Here is a 16655-nt window from a genome sequence, read left to right as displayed (position 1 = left end):
AAATTGCTAAGTCGTAGACATGTTTGTGCAGACATATGTTCACATCACGCATAACGTATGCATACATCAGAAATTCATCCGCAAGACGACAACACAAGTGTAGTTGCTCCTGCTTCACGAGGCTCTTGTCTGGGGGAAAGACCTCTCTGTGAATAATGATTTACACCGACAGAGCAACATTCCTCTGCTGTAGCCAGCAGTGGTGCTGGTCCTTCAGGTCCTCGTGATGCACTCACCTGGCACGGCCTCTTGGTAAGGCGGGGGGGGTCCGGAGGCCGGGTACGTTGGCGCATACTGCTGCCCTGGGTAGGGAGCTGTTGGCAAAGGCTGGCTCCCATATCCAGGCTGGACAGGCACAGGCTGGTAGCCTGGGTACTGTGGACCAGGGTAGGTCTGAGGGGCCACTGGCTGCTGTGGGTAGGGGATCTGCATGACTGTGGTGGTGGCAGTGGTCGTCACTATTGCTGTGAAAACAGAGCCCAATATCTTATCAAAGGAGCCCCTGTTGCTGGTATTGTTCTGACAGGTTGTACGGTTGCTGTAATGGGAGTGAATGTTGGATCGTGAAAAAGTCAAATAATACAGTTAAATATGGCCAAATTAGTTCTGAGTGTTGCCGAGTAGTTTTTTGTTCATAAGTTGATTCTCTAGCATTGTATTATGGATGACATGTAGGCTGTTCCAGCTGTATGAAGGGCATTGTAAACTGTCGTTTGTTTTTCTTCATTTTAAGAACTACTCCCATTTTGCATTTCTTCAATTTTGATTTAAATCAAGAAATGTTTCAATAATTCTGTGCTTCATCTAACCAAATCTCTAATTCAGCAATCAGAGATTTAATAAATAATATTTATACACTTCCATAGTGCTTTTCTGGACACTCCATTCAAAGCGCTTTACAGGTAATGGAGACTACCCTCCACCAATGTGCAGCCCCACCTGGATGACGCGACGGCAGCCATAGTGCTCCAGTACACTGCCCACACATCAGCTATCAGTGGGGAGGAGAATAGAGTAATGACGCCAATTCATAGATGGGGATTATTAGGAGGCCATGATTGATAAAGGCCAGGGGGAAAGGACACCAGGGTAACACCCCTACTCTTTTCGAGAGGCGCCCTGGGATTTTTAATGACCTCATGGAGTCAGGACCTCAGTTTTACATCTCATCCTAAGGACGGCGCCTTTTTACAGTATAGTGTCCCCATCATTTTACTTCCAGCAGCAACCTTAGCTTTCCCAGGAGATCTCCCATCCAGGTACTGACCAAGCTCACACCTGCTTAGCTACAGTGGGGGGCCAGTTGTGAGTTGCAGGGTGATATAGAAAGTTTCTGTTGTGTTTAGAAATAAAACAGAAGTGAAATTTCAAGCAGCATTTTCAGCAAGCAATCTTTTCAGTACATTAGAGATTGGGCCTCTTCAAAAAGAAATCATTACAGTATACAATGGCATTCTAGTTGCAATCCTTATAAGAAATTCCTTGTTTGGAATTTTCTGAATTCCTTCTGTTTTCTATATTCCTCCAGGAGATATTTTAATTGCCATGATTACGAACAAGTCTAAGGCTTGGCACATAGAAGTCTAATTCCTGAAAACCAAAAAAGGGGTTTTCCACTCTTGTTTCATCATGTTCACACAAGAAAATTCTAAATTCTGTATGGTACAGCATCAAAGTTGAATGGGGTATCCAGTAGCTTCAGACTGATACAGTATGAACACATTTTGTCTTTTCCTGATGTGTCTGTGGACGTGGGCTCAGCCTTGTGGGTTGCCTTGGAAAATGTGAGTCAGACAGGGTGGAAACCCTTGATCTGCTTTGCATTTAAAATAATTTCCATTGGCGTGCTGCCCCCAACAAGTTACACAGCACTCGGGGCACCGTGTACATTTCTCAGCAGGTTCACTCTAAAATCCTGCCACCCATTTAACTCTTACAGACCTAGAAAATGGAAAGGACTTTCACGGAACACGTTCAGTAAGAAAATGGAATAAAACATTCTCTCAATATGGTTTTCTCTAAACACAATTCATTGTTATCTGCCTCTGGTAAGCAGAGATTGAACATCATACATTTTTCACTTTCACCTGGATTAAAAAAATATTTCTGATTGCACTAAATGTGGCAATTCAATGTAAAATATTACATTTTACAGTTTCTTGTCTTCTTCATATTGTTTCATGTTCGGGGAATATGAGGGTGCTTGCTTTGAAGTAAACTGTACTGCTGACTATGTAAACAGTTGGCGTAAAAGTGGCAAGAAATAATATGTTATGACATAGCTGATATTACAACAGCACACACACTCACTTCCCCTGGTGTAGCAATGACACAAAGCATGTGTTGCTAATTTACATAGTTCAGCCACCTGAAATGCAATTATGTGTATTTTATTAGGCAGCTGTACAGCAAACTTGCAATAGAATATAATAAAAACCAAACGGGAGACTGAGGGACTCAAAACAGTAAATATGCTCATTCAGAGCACATGCTGGGCACTACAATCCAAATGTCAACGGCTTTAGTGACATTAGCTGACTTGTGACAGATCTCCCAAGTTATGGTGCACGACTGGCCAAGAGCCAACAGGCCTGTGCAAGTTTTTTTAGCCTGCAGGACAACTGTGACCTCTAAGATGATTTTCTAGCATCTGCTATTGTGAGGGAGAGCTGGATCTTTCATCCAGCCAGAGTGACCTCTCATTGAAGGTACTGCAAGACTCACACTCAGCATGCAGTCCACAGCCCTCCTACTGTATATCCCAGCCAAACTGCACTATCAGATTCCAAAACTGGAATGTGAGCGTGTGTGGTGGTGCCACATTATAAACGACGGTCTTTTTATTTCCAAATAAAAGCAATATAAGCACAGCTCAACTTACGTCTTGGGGGTTTTCTGCACATTTTGTACAGGCAGCAGCAGGAACATGTGCAGCAGGAAATTATGATAATGATGAAGATGATAAATATGGTCACTCCAATAGCAATTGATATTCCCATTCCACTGTACAACATAAAAATAAGGACAAAAATTAAAAAAAGGGATCAGCATCTCAGAAATACTCAAAACGCTTAAATTTCCCTTGGATATCTCTGAAAGAGGAAATGTCCACATCCCATCCATTTTATTACAAAAATCATTCAAGCAATATTTACCTATGAAGCTCTGCATTGCTTTTAAGTTTAGCATTAACTGATGCAATCCATAAACCCACAATTCAGAATACCATTTGGACAAATCAAAGTTTTATTTTTGCAGAAAGGAAATGTTTGTTCCAAGAAGGCTGAAGTTCAAGACACAGGAAAAGGTTTTCTTTTAGTCTGAAAGACTAAAGACATCCCAGATTGTATATGAAAACTTAACCCAATATATACTAAGTGTGAAAGAATGCTAGAATTAAATTCCATTTGTATCCCTGGCTTACATCTATAACCATATCCTTAATTCTCCATGTTCTGATTTACATTCATTGGATCCCTGTCCATATTTCTGACATTTAAACACTGGTGCTGTTACTATAAGAGAGCTGAAAATTAAGATGAAATAAATACACTCCCAGTTCAGGGAATTTCATCCTTACAGATATTGTTTTGGCACTGAAGATAAGTGAAATTAACATGCAAAAAAATAGGATTGATGTGACAAAGCCTGATGTTACGCACCGTATAAAAGAAAAGCACACAACAATATTTTAAGGCATGTGTCCTGCAATTTGCCTGGGTTGAATTCAGGCTTAAAAACAGGTCAAAAAAGAACTGGAACATGGTACAGAAAAAGGTTAGGTCTATAGAGGCTTAGGCCTTCAGCCCCGTCTTGCTCATTTAGATCATAAGTTAAAAAAAAGACTTCCTATATTTGACTGTATATTCCTGTATCACACAGTGTATATAAAATATCTGTTTACATTTTTCGAGCACCACTCAGACTCAACATTAACATTCTAAACATCCAGGCGTTACTTTCAAGGAAATATGATTAATATGATTTTATGACCGTGAAGATGAGGATGATGAAGCTGGGTCTGCACTGGGACTAGACAGATCTGAAAGAATCAGTCACAGCGGAGGCGCACTGGCTTACGTTGAAAAACAAAGAGGAGGCAACAGCTAACGATGTCATGTTGCCAAGACGCTGACGAGACTAAGAGAAGAAGCATTCATTCCAATCGCTCATTTTTTAAAATTATAACTAACAATAGTTCCGTACTCTGTTATTTTAGTATTACAGTAGATTAATAAACCAGATTTCATACTTATACTGCGCTTCCATTAATCTATGATTTGTATACTCAGTTTCTGCATTATCCGACATGCTATCGGCCCCGTTTAGGTTGGATAATCGCGACTCTACTGTACTTTTGCTCTGATTACAAGATAAGATTATTAAAATTCATTTTTACAGAAATGGTTCAAACCTCATTGTGTTTACTCAATTGAAAGTTCTGCATCTTCAAACAATGTAAAATTGAACATTCAGAGAATTGGGTTAAAAAAATATTTAACTTAATATGTATTCCACCATGCAGTATGTATCAAGGATTTGTGCTTGATCCCCTTTTCCAGATCGTATAACTATCAATGTGAACCCAAATGTACTTCACCTCAATGTACTTTGTAAAGTTCACAAAATGTAAATGCCCACTACTCCTTAATTTAGCAGTTTCGCTTTTTATTGCTGCACTTGAGTGATGGTAAGAACTGGATAAACCAGAAGTTACTATTGAAATGTTTTGCCAGCTGCAATTTCGAAATCTGCCCTTAAACTGTAATGTGTTCAGAGATTAATAACCTCCGTTTTCTCTCAAACTAAATTTCATGAACACTTCACTCTAGTCTTAGTCCTATCAGAGTGGATAGCGTAATCTTATCCAAACATTTAAGTCACTGGGCTGTGAGGTACTTTCACTGTAGCCTCCTAAATGCAGCCTTTCACACCACAAAACCAAACAGTGTAGGTGTTAGACCTTCAAAGGGGACAGCATTTTAAAATGCAGTGCTGTCAGTACTTTGAAAGCAAATTAACAAACATTTATATCGTGGCTTCTGCCGTGTGATTTTATTAGGGTTGTATATCATTTATATTCATTTTTAAAATGACCTTTTAACGTTTTTTATAGTCATATTGGTAAGGACTTTGAGACGTTGTCCATGAGTACTATGGGTATTACATAACCTTAGATTACAAAATCACAGACGGACTTGGGTTTTATTTACAGCACTTAATGATAAGCCTATACTGTGACAAGAACGTTCTGGTTTTTCTCTTCCCAGAGAGCTCTTTGCCTTCCTCTGCCCACAGTACAGTTAAATGCAGGTTTTGGAACCGTCTTCATTCCACTTTGGATAACAAAAATCCTGTTTTTTGAAACGTCAGACTGACTTCCTGTAACATCCTTGTGGTTAGAATCCCATATGCTACTGTATGTGGATATGTCTATAGGGATTGTTAAAAAGTTCCATCTTTCAAACAAGAATCAGAACCTTTTATTTTATATTTATTATATTCTTGAATGAGCTTTCCAAATTGACATGCTGTCCAAGATGTAGGGCAACCTTGTGTTAGGCCAGATTAGGAAGATTGATGAAAATGGAGAAATATTATTCATGTTAATTATCTGGGTGTACAATTCCATGATAATTTGGATAATAATGCCAGTCAGGTCATCCACTGTATTTTTAGTACAACCTTTACAAAAGACCTAAAGCCTGCATTAACCTCAGTTGAACACTCAACTGATCATTTCATTAAATTTAATGAGGTAAATCTGCTTTAGAAAACAGAGCCACAAGTTAACTTCCGTTTCTCTTTGCACCCTGATCTGCATAACAGCAGAAGGCAGAGATTTTATGTCGAGTACCTTTTCCACAAAAAAATAGAATCCACCCACTGTATAGTACATGGATTTTTGCTTTATATCAGTCACATCTTGCAATGCTTAATATTTATCTAATCTTTCATTTAACCAGATAAATGAACTGAAAACAAAATAAATTGCAACATTAATGTAGATAGTATCCATTTATATTTATATAGCAGGCTATTAAGTGAAACACTAAGTATTTAACTATCTTGCACAAAGGTACAGCACCTTCAGATCACCTTGATTTGAACCCATCACAGAACTCCTTCACAGCCCAGCACCCTAACCACTATTCCACAGCACCTTCCAAAATTACTGGTCCTTCATCAGCTGCTACTAACCCCCCCATAACAGAACAGTTGTCAGTAATCTCAACCCTGTAAATACATTTTTATGTATTTATTTTTTAAAAAGACAGAAAAATGTACGCATGATGAGACCTTAATAAAGGGCTTTTTTGTTCTAATTTCAAATCCTCTCTGTGACAATTTAAGGGCTTTTGTATTCATATTTCCACATAACCCACAACAGAATAAACCCATCTAAAACATCCAGCCTCTCACAGTTATTAAGCCACAGGCTTGTTCGTTTGTCATTTCTTGGTGAGGTAAATGACCACAGACCAATAGAATGTGCTCAATGGCAGAACACTAAACGGATGTCATCATGCAAATACATCTTCAGTCCAGTGCAATTTGCCATCTAGAAAGAACATCTTTCAGTTTTTCAGCACAAGCAGTATAGTATGGTGCTCCACTTTCACCGTTCTTCAAATGAAATGATCATCATGTGTTTTCTTGATCGAGCAGGAGAGAGGAGAAATTGGCAGCCCGACAGTTAGGATGAAGTTGACTGAACCCCCCTTTACTTTTGTCAGGAATGAGCCAGGGAGCTGCTGCAATGGTATGGATGGGGTGGTGGGAGATAAACGTGTCTATACACCTAGACGCGTGTATGAAGGGAAGTGTCTACATACCTAGAAGAGCGGAAATAAGTGAGATTAAGATCTAAGCGTCTTCTGAAACATTTTTGATAAACTCCATTTAGCATACAAAACCCCAGTTGTAAGTGACCTTAAGAGCACAAAATGGATTTGTTGGTAATTTAAACAGGTTCATCTGGTATTTTACACTGTTACACTGAGACTCAATAGAATGCATCACTTTGATATGAAGAAATAAGTCAAAGCTTTTTTTTTATGGGGAAGAATGGAAAAACACTTCAACCCCTTTTCCTTCCATTCATTTTCTGTGTCTTTCAAATCAGAGTCCCGTCAAGCAACAGGCCAAAGGCAGAGTACAGCCTGGATGGAACACCAGTCTCAACCCCATTTCCACAAATAAACCTCCAATCCAGGCGATCACGAGATAACATTGTGCGCACAGTCCATCTCAGATCAGTGGTTGAAATGTCGTGTACAATTCTTTGCCACCTTAATAAATAGACAGTAATTTTACATTTCTATTTCAGAATAATTTTCTGTCACAGTAAAAAAATACTAAGCAGCAAACACACTACGGATGGAACTGACAGCAGTTAGAGGAGAAAGATATGGTTCACTTACCCGAACACCGTTCTCTAGTGTTAGAAATGACTGTGTTTTGTCAGTATAAAATACAGTCGCACGTTTGAGGCCTGAGGCGTTCGTTATGCAGAAAGCTGCTGCCACAGAAGCCTTACTTCCTGCTTCACTGCACCCGCAGAGAGGAAACAGTCTGGCAGCTAAAGCTTTGTTTAGGCAGAGCAGTCTCTTCAGGTAGCAGCATGTGGAGGGAGGGAGGCAGGAGGAGGGCTTGGTAATGAGTACCAGCCATTTACATCACCCCATTTCGTGTACAGACATGAGAGTCAGGGACCAGATCTGGATGGAGCACCTTTGTTTGATCATTTTTCATGTGCATATTGACAAAATCTTTTAAAAAAATGGAAAATCCTATTGAGTATAAACATTGAAGTTACAAAGACTGTTTCCAATGACATACGCGCGCCGTTTCTATTACGGTTTCAAAACGTCATGGCAATTACAGCGAGTGTGAATTAACTACAGAGAAAACGACTGAAAATCCCCTCCTAAACTCACGCTACCCAAAGTTGTGAAACCCGACAGGCATGGCAGGTGAAAAACAATATCGATTCTATGTTACAAAGGCAGTGACCCACACACTTTAATTGATCACACAGGGCTATGACGACAGGCTCGAGAATGTAACTGAATTGTAAACCTTTTCTTCGGACAAACACAAAGCCTTTCCAACTTAAGTTTTCTTTCCACAGTAAGAAAAGACACCAGCAAGGCATTATACAAACATAGGGAAGATTCTGAGGCCTTATTCCTGAAAAAAAAAGCCTCTATCAGAATTACCTCACTCTTCACGAAAGCCGCTTGTCCCGTTTTGTATGTTGTCAATAATACCATCCAAATATCTAGCTCAAGAATGTACAGTAAGACTCACTGCTGACATGTACCGCATTGAAGGTACACAAAATATGTTGCAATATTGACAACTGTATCATCTTCATACCTTAGTGACTTGAAGGTAATGCTTATCCGAGATGAAAGGTATTAGATAAAATACCACACATTACAGACTCAATCTTAATAAGCAAATTTACAACTATGCTTAACTATGTTAAAAAAAAACAGCCTCTTATCATCCACAAACCAACATCTGCACTTGACCTGCAGTGAATTGACTGTGAACATCTGAAGAGTCTTCATATGGATGTTTGTCAGTATAATGCAGTATAATAAAGGGGCACAATGAAAAATTCTGATGATGCTCATGTAATACATGTTTTTTTTTTAACTCTGAGAAAAAAAAATGAAATTAGCCATTTTTTGTAGCTCTGTAAAATGAGGTTCTGTTGAAAATGGTGGGAGCGGATTGGTGGCGCAGTGGTTAACATTGCTGGCTCACAGCGCTGAGACCCCGAGTTCAGTTCCTGGGGTTTTGTATGTGCTCCCTATGTTCACACATATTTCCACCAGGTGCTCCTGTTTCCTCCCACAGACCGAAGACATACTGGTAGATTAACTGGCTTGTGGAAACACCGGCCCTGGTGGGAGTGTGTGTGTGTGTGTGTGTGCGTCTGCCCGTGCCCTACATTGAACTGTTGACTCATCCAAGATAGCCTTCTCCCCCACTGTATCGGATAACGTAGTTAGAAAATGGATGGATGAAAGTGGTAAAGCAATTCAGCCCGACATCCGGAAGAGCAAAAACCAGAACTCTACTAACCTTATGAGCCAAGGCAAATCATATAATTTGACAAAAATGTAGCAAAATCAAGCTTGCTCTCTCTCTCAATACAGGTTACAGTACTGAGTGTTACAACATCCAGTAATAAACATCGACAGAGAAAGAGGAATTCAGCTTTGGGTGTGTCTACAGCCTCAAGGAGCTTTAAGGTCTGTAATAATCAGGAAATGAAACTCAGAGCTAAACCTGGAACATTCAGCATACAATGCCGAAACAAACTAAGAAAATATTCATTACTTCTCTTTAGTAAGCTTAATAAGTATAGAGAAGCAGCACTGTTCTTATATCTCCACAGACACGGTGCTAATAATAAAAGTGTTCAGACTTCAGACTGGTTTATCATATAAACAGTGACGTTTCCACCCCTTGCTGATTTCCTGTTCAGAACCTAACGTAAACAAGCAGAGCCATTAAAACAGCTTTTTGATACAAGTACTGCATTTTTAATTTCAACACCACACTCATTCCTACACATGATTATCATACAAAAACAAAAAAAATTAACCAGTGTTCTTGTTTTATACAAAAATGGAAAATAAATGTCAGTCTGGTTTAGAGGCTTGCTGATGCAAAAGTGTAAAAACTGGTGCAGCCATCATTTATGAATATCCATTTAAAACTAGTCACATTCATTAAATACTGATTTCTAGGTATGCACTTTCAACTTTGACATCACTTTTTACTTTATAATGTGCACTTTGTTTTTAGGTGTTTACAGTAGCTGAGAGTTTTATATTTTACACTGTTTTACATTTACTTTTAAATGTAAGTAAATAATAGCTATTGAATTGAGTAAGCACGTTTATACCCAGTTTGTAATCACATTTCTTTTTTAGGCTATACTTTATCTAAATAAATTCATTTGTATATTTGCTTGAAGTTATTTCAGTCCTTCATTCAGCCTCCAAGTCAGATATGCATGAACATGAAATGAAGTGAACAGAGGCTTTTAATGCTGCTAGAAGACCAAGACGCACTAGAAAGGTTAATTAATGAGACTGGTGCATTTCCCCACCAAAAAAAGTGTTTAAACCATTGTTGTTATTAGCATCATCAACATTTGCAGAAAGATGGATATGTTTGTGTGGCTCAAAGAGGAACTGCAGTCCCAATTTCTCAGACTGGTTATTAAATCTTGTAAACAAAATAAATTCATTGACATTACAGAAAACTAATTTTTTCTAATTTTCTAATTTCAAATTAAGCACAAAATCGTGAACTTTGAGAATGTACTGCACAGTCGCCATGTTGTCGAGAGTCTGTGTGAGTTACCATGTGATGCAGCCCTTCCTGCCCACTAGTTACTGTAATGACTAATGTAATGTGACGTATGAGTGAATAAGTACAGGTTGTGAAAGCAGACATTTCACCACAGAAATCTTCCAACCTGATTTGCACGCAGAGTTAAAAAGTAGTACAGTATTTGTCAGCAAAACCATCTCGAAATCGAGAGCAATATTTCTATTGGATTAAAAGAGATGAATTCATAATTCTTATTGTTTACAATGCTCAATGTTTTGAGCATTGTAAACAATGCTGTTTACAATTTTGTTTTGAATCACAGAATACAGCACTGTGCCTTCCTGGAAATGTAATCTATTTTGTGATGTAAATTTCAGCTTTTTCAAGTTACTGTGTAATATTAATTGCTTACACTTATATAGCACTCCACTCAAAGTGCTTTACAGGTAATGGGGATCCCCTCCACCACCACCACCACCAATGTGCAGCCCCCACCTGGATGATGTAAAGGCAACCATAGTGCGCCAGAACGCTCACCACACACCAGCTATCAGTGGGGAGGAGAGCACAGTAATGAAGCCAATTCATAGAGGGGGATTATTAGGAGGCCATGATTGGTAAGGGCCAATGGGAAATGTGGCCAGGACGCTGGGGTTACACCCCTACTCTTTTTGAGAAACGCCCTGGGATTTTTAATGACCACAGAGAGTCAGGACCTCAGTTTTATGTCTCATCCGAAGGACAGCGCCTGTTTACAGTATAGTGTCCCTGTCACTATACTGGGACATTAGGACCCACAGAGACCACAGGATGAGCGCCTCCTACTGGACCCACTAACACCTCTTCCAGCAGCAACCTTAGTTTTTCCCCAGGAGGTCTCCCATCCAGGTACTGACCAGGCTCACACCTGCTGAGCTTCAGTGGATTACCAGATGTGAGTTGCAGGGTGATATGGCTGCTGGCTAGATTTTACTTTCATTGAGTACTTTTCAAACCACATCGATGCTGATTCTTTCTAACCCCGAAATATAAAAATAGCGTTGCAGTTCCCCTCTAAGCAACTACTTTCTTTTCAATGAAGCTGCTAACACACACACACACACACGGCAAGCGTTTTATTAAGATGCTGCAGTTTTCAAATATTAATTTTTTGAGCACAAACTAGGTGATCAGTAAAAGTTATCCATCTATTATCAGAAAGCTGCTTATCCTGGTGAAGGTTGCAGGCAAGCTGGAGCCTATCCCAGAAAGTATAGGGCACCACGCCAAGGCTCGAGCACGTGCCTGCTCTTTCCCCGGATGGGTTTCCAATCAGAGAAAGGAACAATTCCGAACAGCGACTCAAACCTGGCCCACGTGCCTTCGGAAGGAGGGAATGAATCGGAGCCCCCATAGAAAACCCACACAGACTCTACACAGAGACAGGTGCTCGAGATCAGAAACCTCCCCAGGACTGTGGAAGCAACACCCCCCATTACCAGGCCACCTCCAAAAATAAATCGCAAAGCCGCAACATTCACATTCACATTCACATTCACTGTTGGGAGCGAATAATCTGCAATATCATCATCCAACTCCTCAGCCGGACTTGAATCGAAACTTTTTTTGATATCGTGTAGAAACAATATACAGTATATTTATCATTCGAAACTGTTGAAGCACTTGACAAAATCAGAGTGGAGGCTGAGCCTTGTCCCTGCATGGTACCAAAGGTCTTGTGTAAACATGAATCAAGCTTTTTTTCTCACTTCAGATCTCTGTAAATATCAGTTTCACTGTGGGCCAACAAACTAACTACTGTGATGTATTGAAATGAGGAAGTCTTTATTTCAAAACGACTTTGGCTTCTGCCTGTCATTTGGTGGATGCACAGTGTGTGCCACTAATCTTCCATTGCTTCATTTAGCATCACAGAATTACCATTGTGATTTTAGCTAAATTGCAGTAAAACATGCCCAATAATCTGAACTGAAATTGGTGGGAGTGATTTCACTGTTTTGTCTTATTAAAATGTTTTGGTCACAAAACGTGTTACAGCATATGTTACAGATTCGAAGAGATACAATATTTCCTGTGGTTTCTTTTGCAAGCCAGAAAGTAAAAACACTGATACCTAGCAGTCATTTCTCACTTTGAGCCACAGCAGTTTAATCTGCTTCTTGGGAAAAAAAAAAAGTTCCATTCTGTAAGGTGTATCAAACACATTCAAATTCAAGACATTCTCTTTAACCTACAAACCTATAAAACCCCACAAAAGAAGGTATATAGATACCTTAGGCTGGAAACTCACTTCAAGCAGATGATCATCAGGAACAAAACGAAAAAATGGTCTATAGATACAATTCGTTGTATCCAATGGACCAGTCACCTGATTTAGCTCAGTGAATTCAGAAAGACAATATTAAAGTCAGGCTTTGGATAAACCAGTATTAAAGGGGAATCTAACACAATGACACTTCAAATTGATACTGCTTTGTTTTTCCTGTCTGAAGCCAAATTATAGATATTCCTCACATGTGATTTTTAAGTTAAAATTATTTGGAAGGAAAATGTAACTCAGAAATACCTTTACAAGAGGGTGCGTTCTCAAGTCAGGCACAAGAAAGGAAACAAAATCTTCTAGAACTGCCCTTTGGATCATTTCACCACATAAGTGCTGTGTGCTTTTTGAAAGCCTCTTTGTCAATTTAAATATGCAATACTGGCTTGTTTTGTTACAGCTAATACAATTTTCATGTTCCGTCACTGAAATATTCATGCTTCATTATTACAGCAGGTCTGATATTCCAGTGTTTCAGCTGACATTCAATTCAACCATCCTGCAATACACATTTCACACAGGAAATTACGCTAGCATGACAAGAACAAAAACAAAATCTTTCCTGGCAAGAAACATTACTAAGAAAGCAATCTTTCTACGATCTTTAGTACAATTTCTGATGGTTCTCATCTAGACAACATTAGTTAATATCTGAAACCTCCATAACAATACAAAGACGCACACCGAAATTGCAGAGCTAAAAGGAGCAATACTGAAAGTATTCAATGCATGAGTAAGATCATGTAGAATTGGCCACCATTTTACAAAAAGAAGATAGAACAGGAATTCTGAGAAGAGAACTGGAATAATTCCCAGACTAGAAGGAATGTCGAAAGTCAGGATAAAACAAATGACACATTTTCAAAATCAAGACCAGAACTGACCAAGTCACCACACAAAAACGCATCAAACTCAAAGCTGAAAAAACTTAAGACTATTTAGATTGAACATCAAACAAAAGGTACATTGCACAGTTGTGGGTATTGGGAACTAACTGCTATGCCGTGTTATTTAAAGTCTTTCGTGGAGTGGCTGAATGAATTTCTAAGATACTACTAACCAAACATGCAAGACGTAATTAAAGGCCTTTCCGTTCTTCGTAGATATGTTAGATCACAAGGCATGTATCTTGCCTGCTCACCATGAATCCTGTCCATGCCGAGTTACAGTGTCTGGCTGTACTGCAAAAACTTAAATTTATTCTGTGAGAAAGTCATCAGCCATTTCATCCAGCAAATCTTAGCTCTGCGTCATCTGCCTATGCAACATAAATCACATATATGGAATTATCTGGATGGGTACAACTCACGCTCCTAGGTTTGATTCTAAACTGGGTCACCTTGCGTGTGAAGTTGGCATGCTCTCCCAGGCACTATATTCAATTTCTCCAGATTTTCCCATTTCATCCCACCTCCTAAAGACAAAACAAAAGTGGCAAACGAGAGGAGACTCTTCAGTCCATTTAGCCAATGTGGTAGTTATCTGCGATCCCAGAATCTCATCCAGCCTCTTTTTGAAAACATTTAACAACCCCACTGAGCTTTCACACAAGTGGGTTTTTGTAATGTTTCTTCAATGTATTTTGTCCCTACTCATATCAATTTATTATCACATCAAAAATAGTTCTAGTAGTATGCAAAAAGGCGGAAAAATATTAAGAGTACATAAAATGCTTACCTCCTAATAAAGCATGATTTCTGCTCATCTTCATCCAGTCTGTCAGTAAACCTCCCACAACAATATCTATTTTCACAACTTCCACAACAGAATTGAAGGAAGGAACATTTTTGTTCTCCGTGAAACTTTCCCAAAGAGTCAATGTAACTTTCACAGTCATCAGATAAGGCTGAAAACAAACACATAAGCATTAGCACCAACACATATCACAAAAGGGCAGACTGGTTGGGATGCTAGTAAACAAACATAAATCTTAGGCATTAAACTTAATATGCAGCACAGAAGAGGGGTATTCACCTGGGAGTGTTGTGAGCCCATTGATAAAACATTTGGAATCACAGTTTATTTCCTGAAGGTTTGGTTAAGGCAGTTTGTTGTCTTTTAGAAAAATAAGACCTTGTGCATCTAATCTTTTCTCAAACCCCAGACTATAAAATGGTCACTTCTAAGTCACAAGTATATTCAGGATGACCTTGTCAAGCGCTGAACAATGTTTTTAGCTTTCCAACCATGTCTTTTTGTGTGCTGAGGGACCACAGTTGCAGATTTTGACATGCTTTATATTCTTGTGGAAGCAGACTCCTAGCATTCCAAAATATGAGTGCTGTTAAAAATGACTTGTCTGGGAAACACTTCGAAGACCAACAAGCAATCATCTCGGTAAGAAGTGTCATTCTGGGAGAAGACCGTGAATATTCCACTTCAAATCTGATTTATTAAAATTACATTTTTGTGCAAGAATACCCTGCAACTTCTTTAGGCAGTTAGAAGAAAGCAAACAAGTTCAGAGAATGCAACACATTTAATGCTGATGAATCTCTAAAGTCAAATTATTTAGTGTTATTTTATTTTCCTGCAGAACAATGAGTACCCATTTTTACAGCTGAGCATTTTACGGAAGCAATCTGAACGCAATAGTTTACGCAAGGGTGCCAGTATGGAGTGAGATTATGCTAACAACAATATACCGTATATGACTCTCAGTTCAATTAGGGACATCTGACACGTTTCAAACAGCCTCAGCTTTAAATATTATAATGTTATATAATTACCTATACCCCTCCAGGCTTTCGTGTTATGGCTTTGCTTACAATACTTAAAGAGCAATTTAACAGTACTGTTAGGTGTGGGAAACACCTATTGTTTCAGCGTCTCACCTTTAAAACAAAATACCGTTAAAAATGACTGGGAAGTATCATAGGACTCTGCAATACAGCTGTCAAATACTGCTCTCATCATTATTTTATTCAGAGTGATTTCGAAAATATAAAATAAGCCAAAGCAAAATTGGCATATTCATATGTTCAAGGTGTAAACAGTTACAGTTGCTGACTTTTTTTCCCTCAAAAGATTCCCAGTAATGGGTATGATAGTGGTTTTCTGTTTGTGAATTGCTGTATATCAGCCTATATAACTTGCTTACGTTTGTTATTGAGGCAAGAATAGCGCTGCCCCCCTGAATAGGTTGGAAGGGCGCTTTGTAAAAAAAAAAAGCACATCAAAAAGTAATTGGGTTACTATACATGTACTAAATTTACGTACGGGAGGTACAGATTGTTTGAATATAGTATTCATGAAAAGAAGATACAAATGTAACTTAAATATTTACTGACCACATACTGTACGCATTTAATGTGCTCTAATTCCGTATTGCACACCGACCATACGTTCAGTACGCTGCCATTCACTCACATGTACACATTTAAATAATATACATGTACATATAATATAGCAGCCAAACGAGAATCCAAGGAAATGCAAAGCTTAAAAAACAACTCAGTTAAGTTCTAGAGTTTAATATTCTAATCACACAAAAAATATTATGTGGACAAATTAAAGACCGCCGTGATGGCTTTTAGAAACACATGATTCACTTTCACTTCCTTGGAAGACTTGAGGGACAAATTCAAAGAAAAAAAGGATCTCTTTATATGTTAATTAAAACGCGTTTGTTCTCAGTCAATACCAGGGTGTCTCAGTAGAAAGCCTGTGAAGGTTCCAACACTTTTTTTTTTCTATTCAAAACCGCATAGACGATTTCTTATCTGCCAGAATCGACCGAAAGGGGTGGAGAACTGTAGATTCTTCAGCATTATCTTAAAAAAAAGAGAGAGATAAAGGACACAGCGATTGTTCAAACTTACCACCAGGAACAAAAACAGCAAGTGTGATAAAAATAATTAAAGAAGTCCCCGCCATGTCTCTTCTCATTGTCGAGATTCCTACTTAAAGCACTGCTGTCCGATGGTAACAGGATATTTTCTACGCCCTCCCTTTTTATTAAAGGGGAATCCCA

General features: G+C 38.8%; 1 protein-coding gene across 2 annotated transcripts in view; it reads right to left on the bottom strand.

Annotated features, from left to right (window-relative positions):
* shisa10.1 (shisa family member 10, tandem duplicate 1) overlaps positions 1–16655 on the bottom strand; it is an 18104-nt gene extending 1449 nt beyond the window's left edge. The window contains exons 1-5 of one of the 2 annotated variants that reach the window (XM_088916616.1): positions 16504–16655; positions 14360–14528; positions 14022–14096; positions 2882–3003; positions 237–464 (exon numbers count right to left, since the gene is read on the bottom strand). In XM_088916616.1, coding sequence (XP_088772742.1) covers positions 237–464; positions 2882–3003; positions 14022–14096; positions 14360–14528; positions 16504–16570 — 661 coding nt within the window. In that variant the 5' untranslated portion in view covers positions 16571–16655. The remainder of the gene's footprint in view (positions 1–236; positions 465–2881; positions 3004–14021; positions 14097–14359; positions 14529–16503) is intronic. The other variant, XM_088916617.1, reaches the window with a different exon arrangement.

Source organism: Atractosteus spatula, chromosome 5 (assembly GCF_055471065.1).
Source record: "Atractosteus spatula isolate fAtrSpa1 chromosome 5, fAtrSpa1.hap1, whole genome shotgun sequence".
Taxonomy (NCBI): Eukaryota; Metazoa; Chordata; class Actinopteri; order Semionotiformes; family Lepisosteidae; genus Atractosteus; species Atractosteus spatula.
The sequence above is the reverse complement of the archived record's forward strand: the minus strand, read 5'-3'. Positions and strand labels throughout refer to the sequence as shown.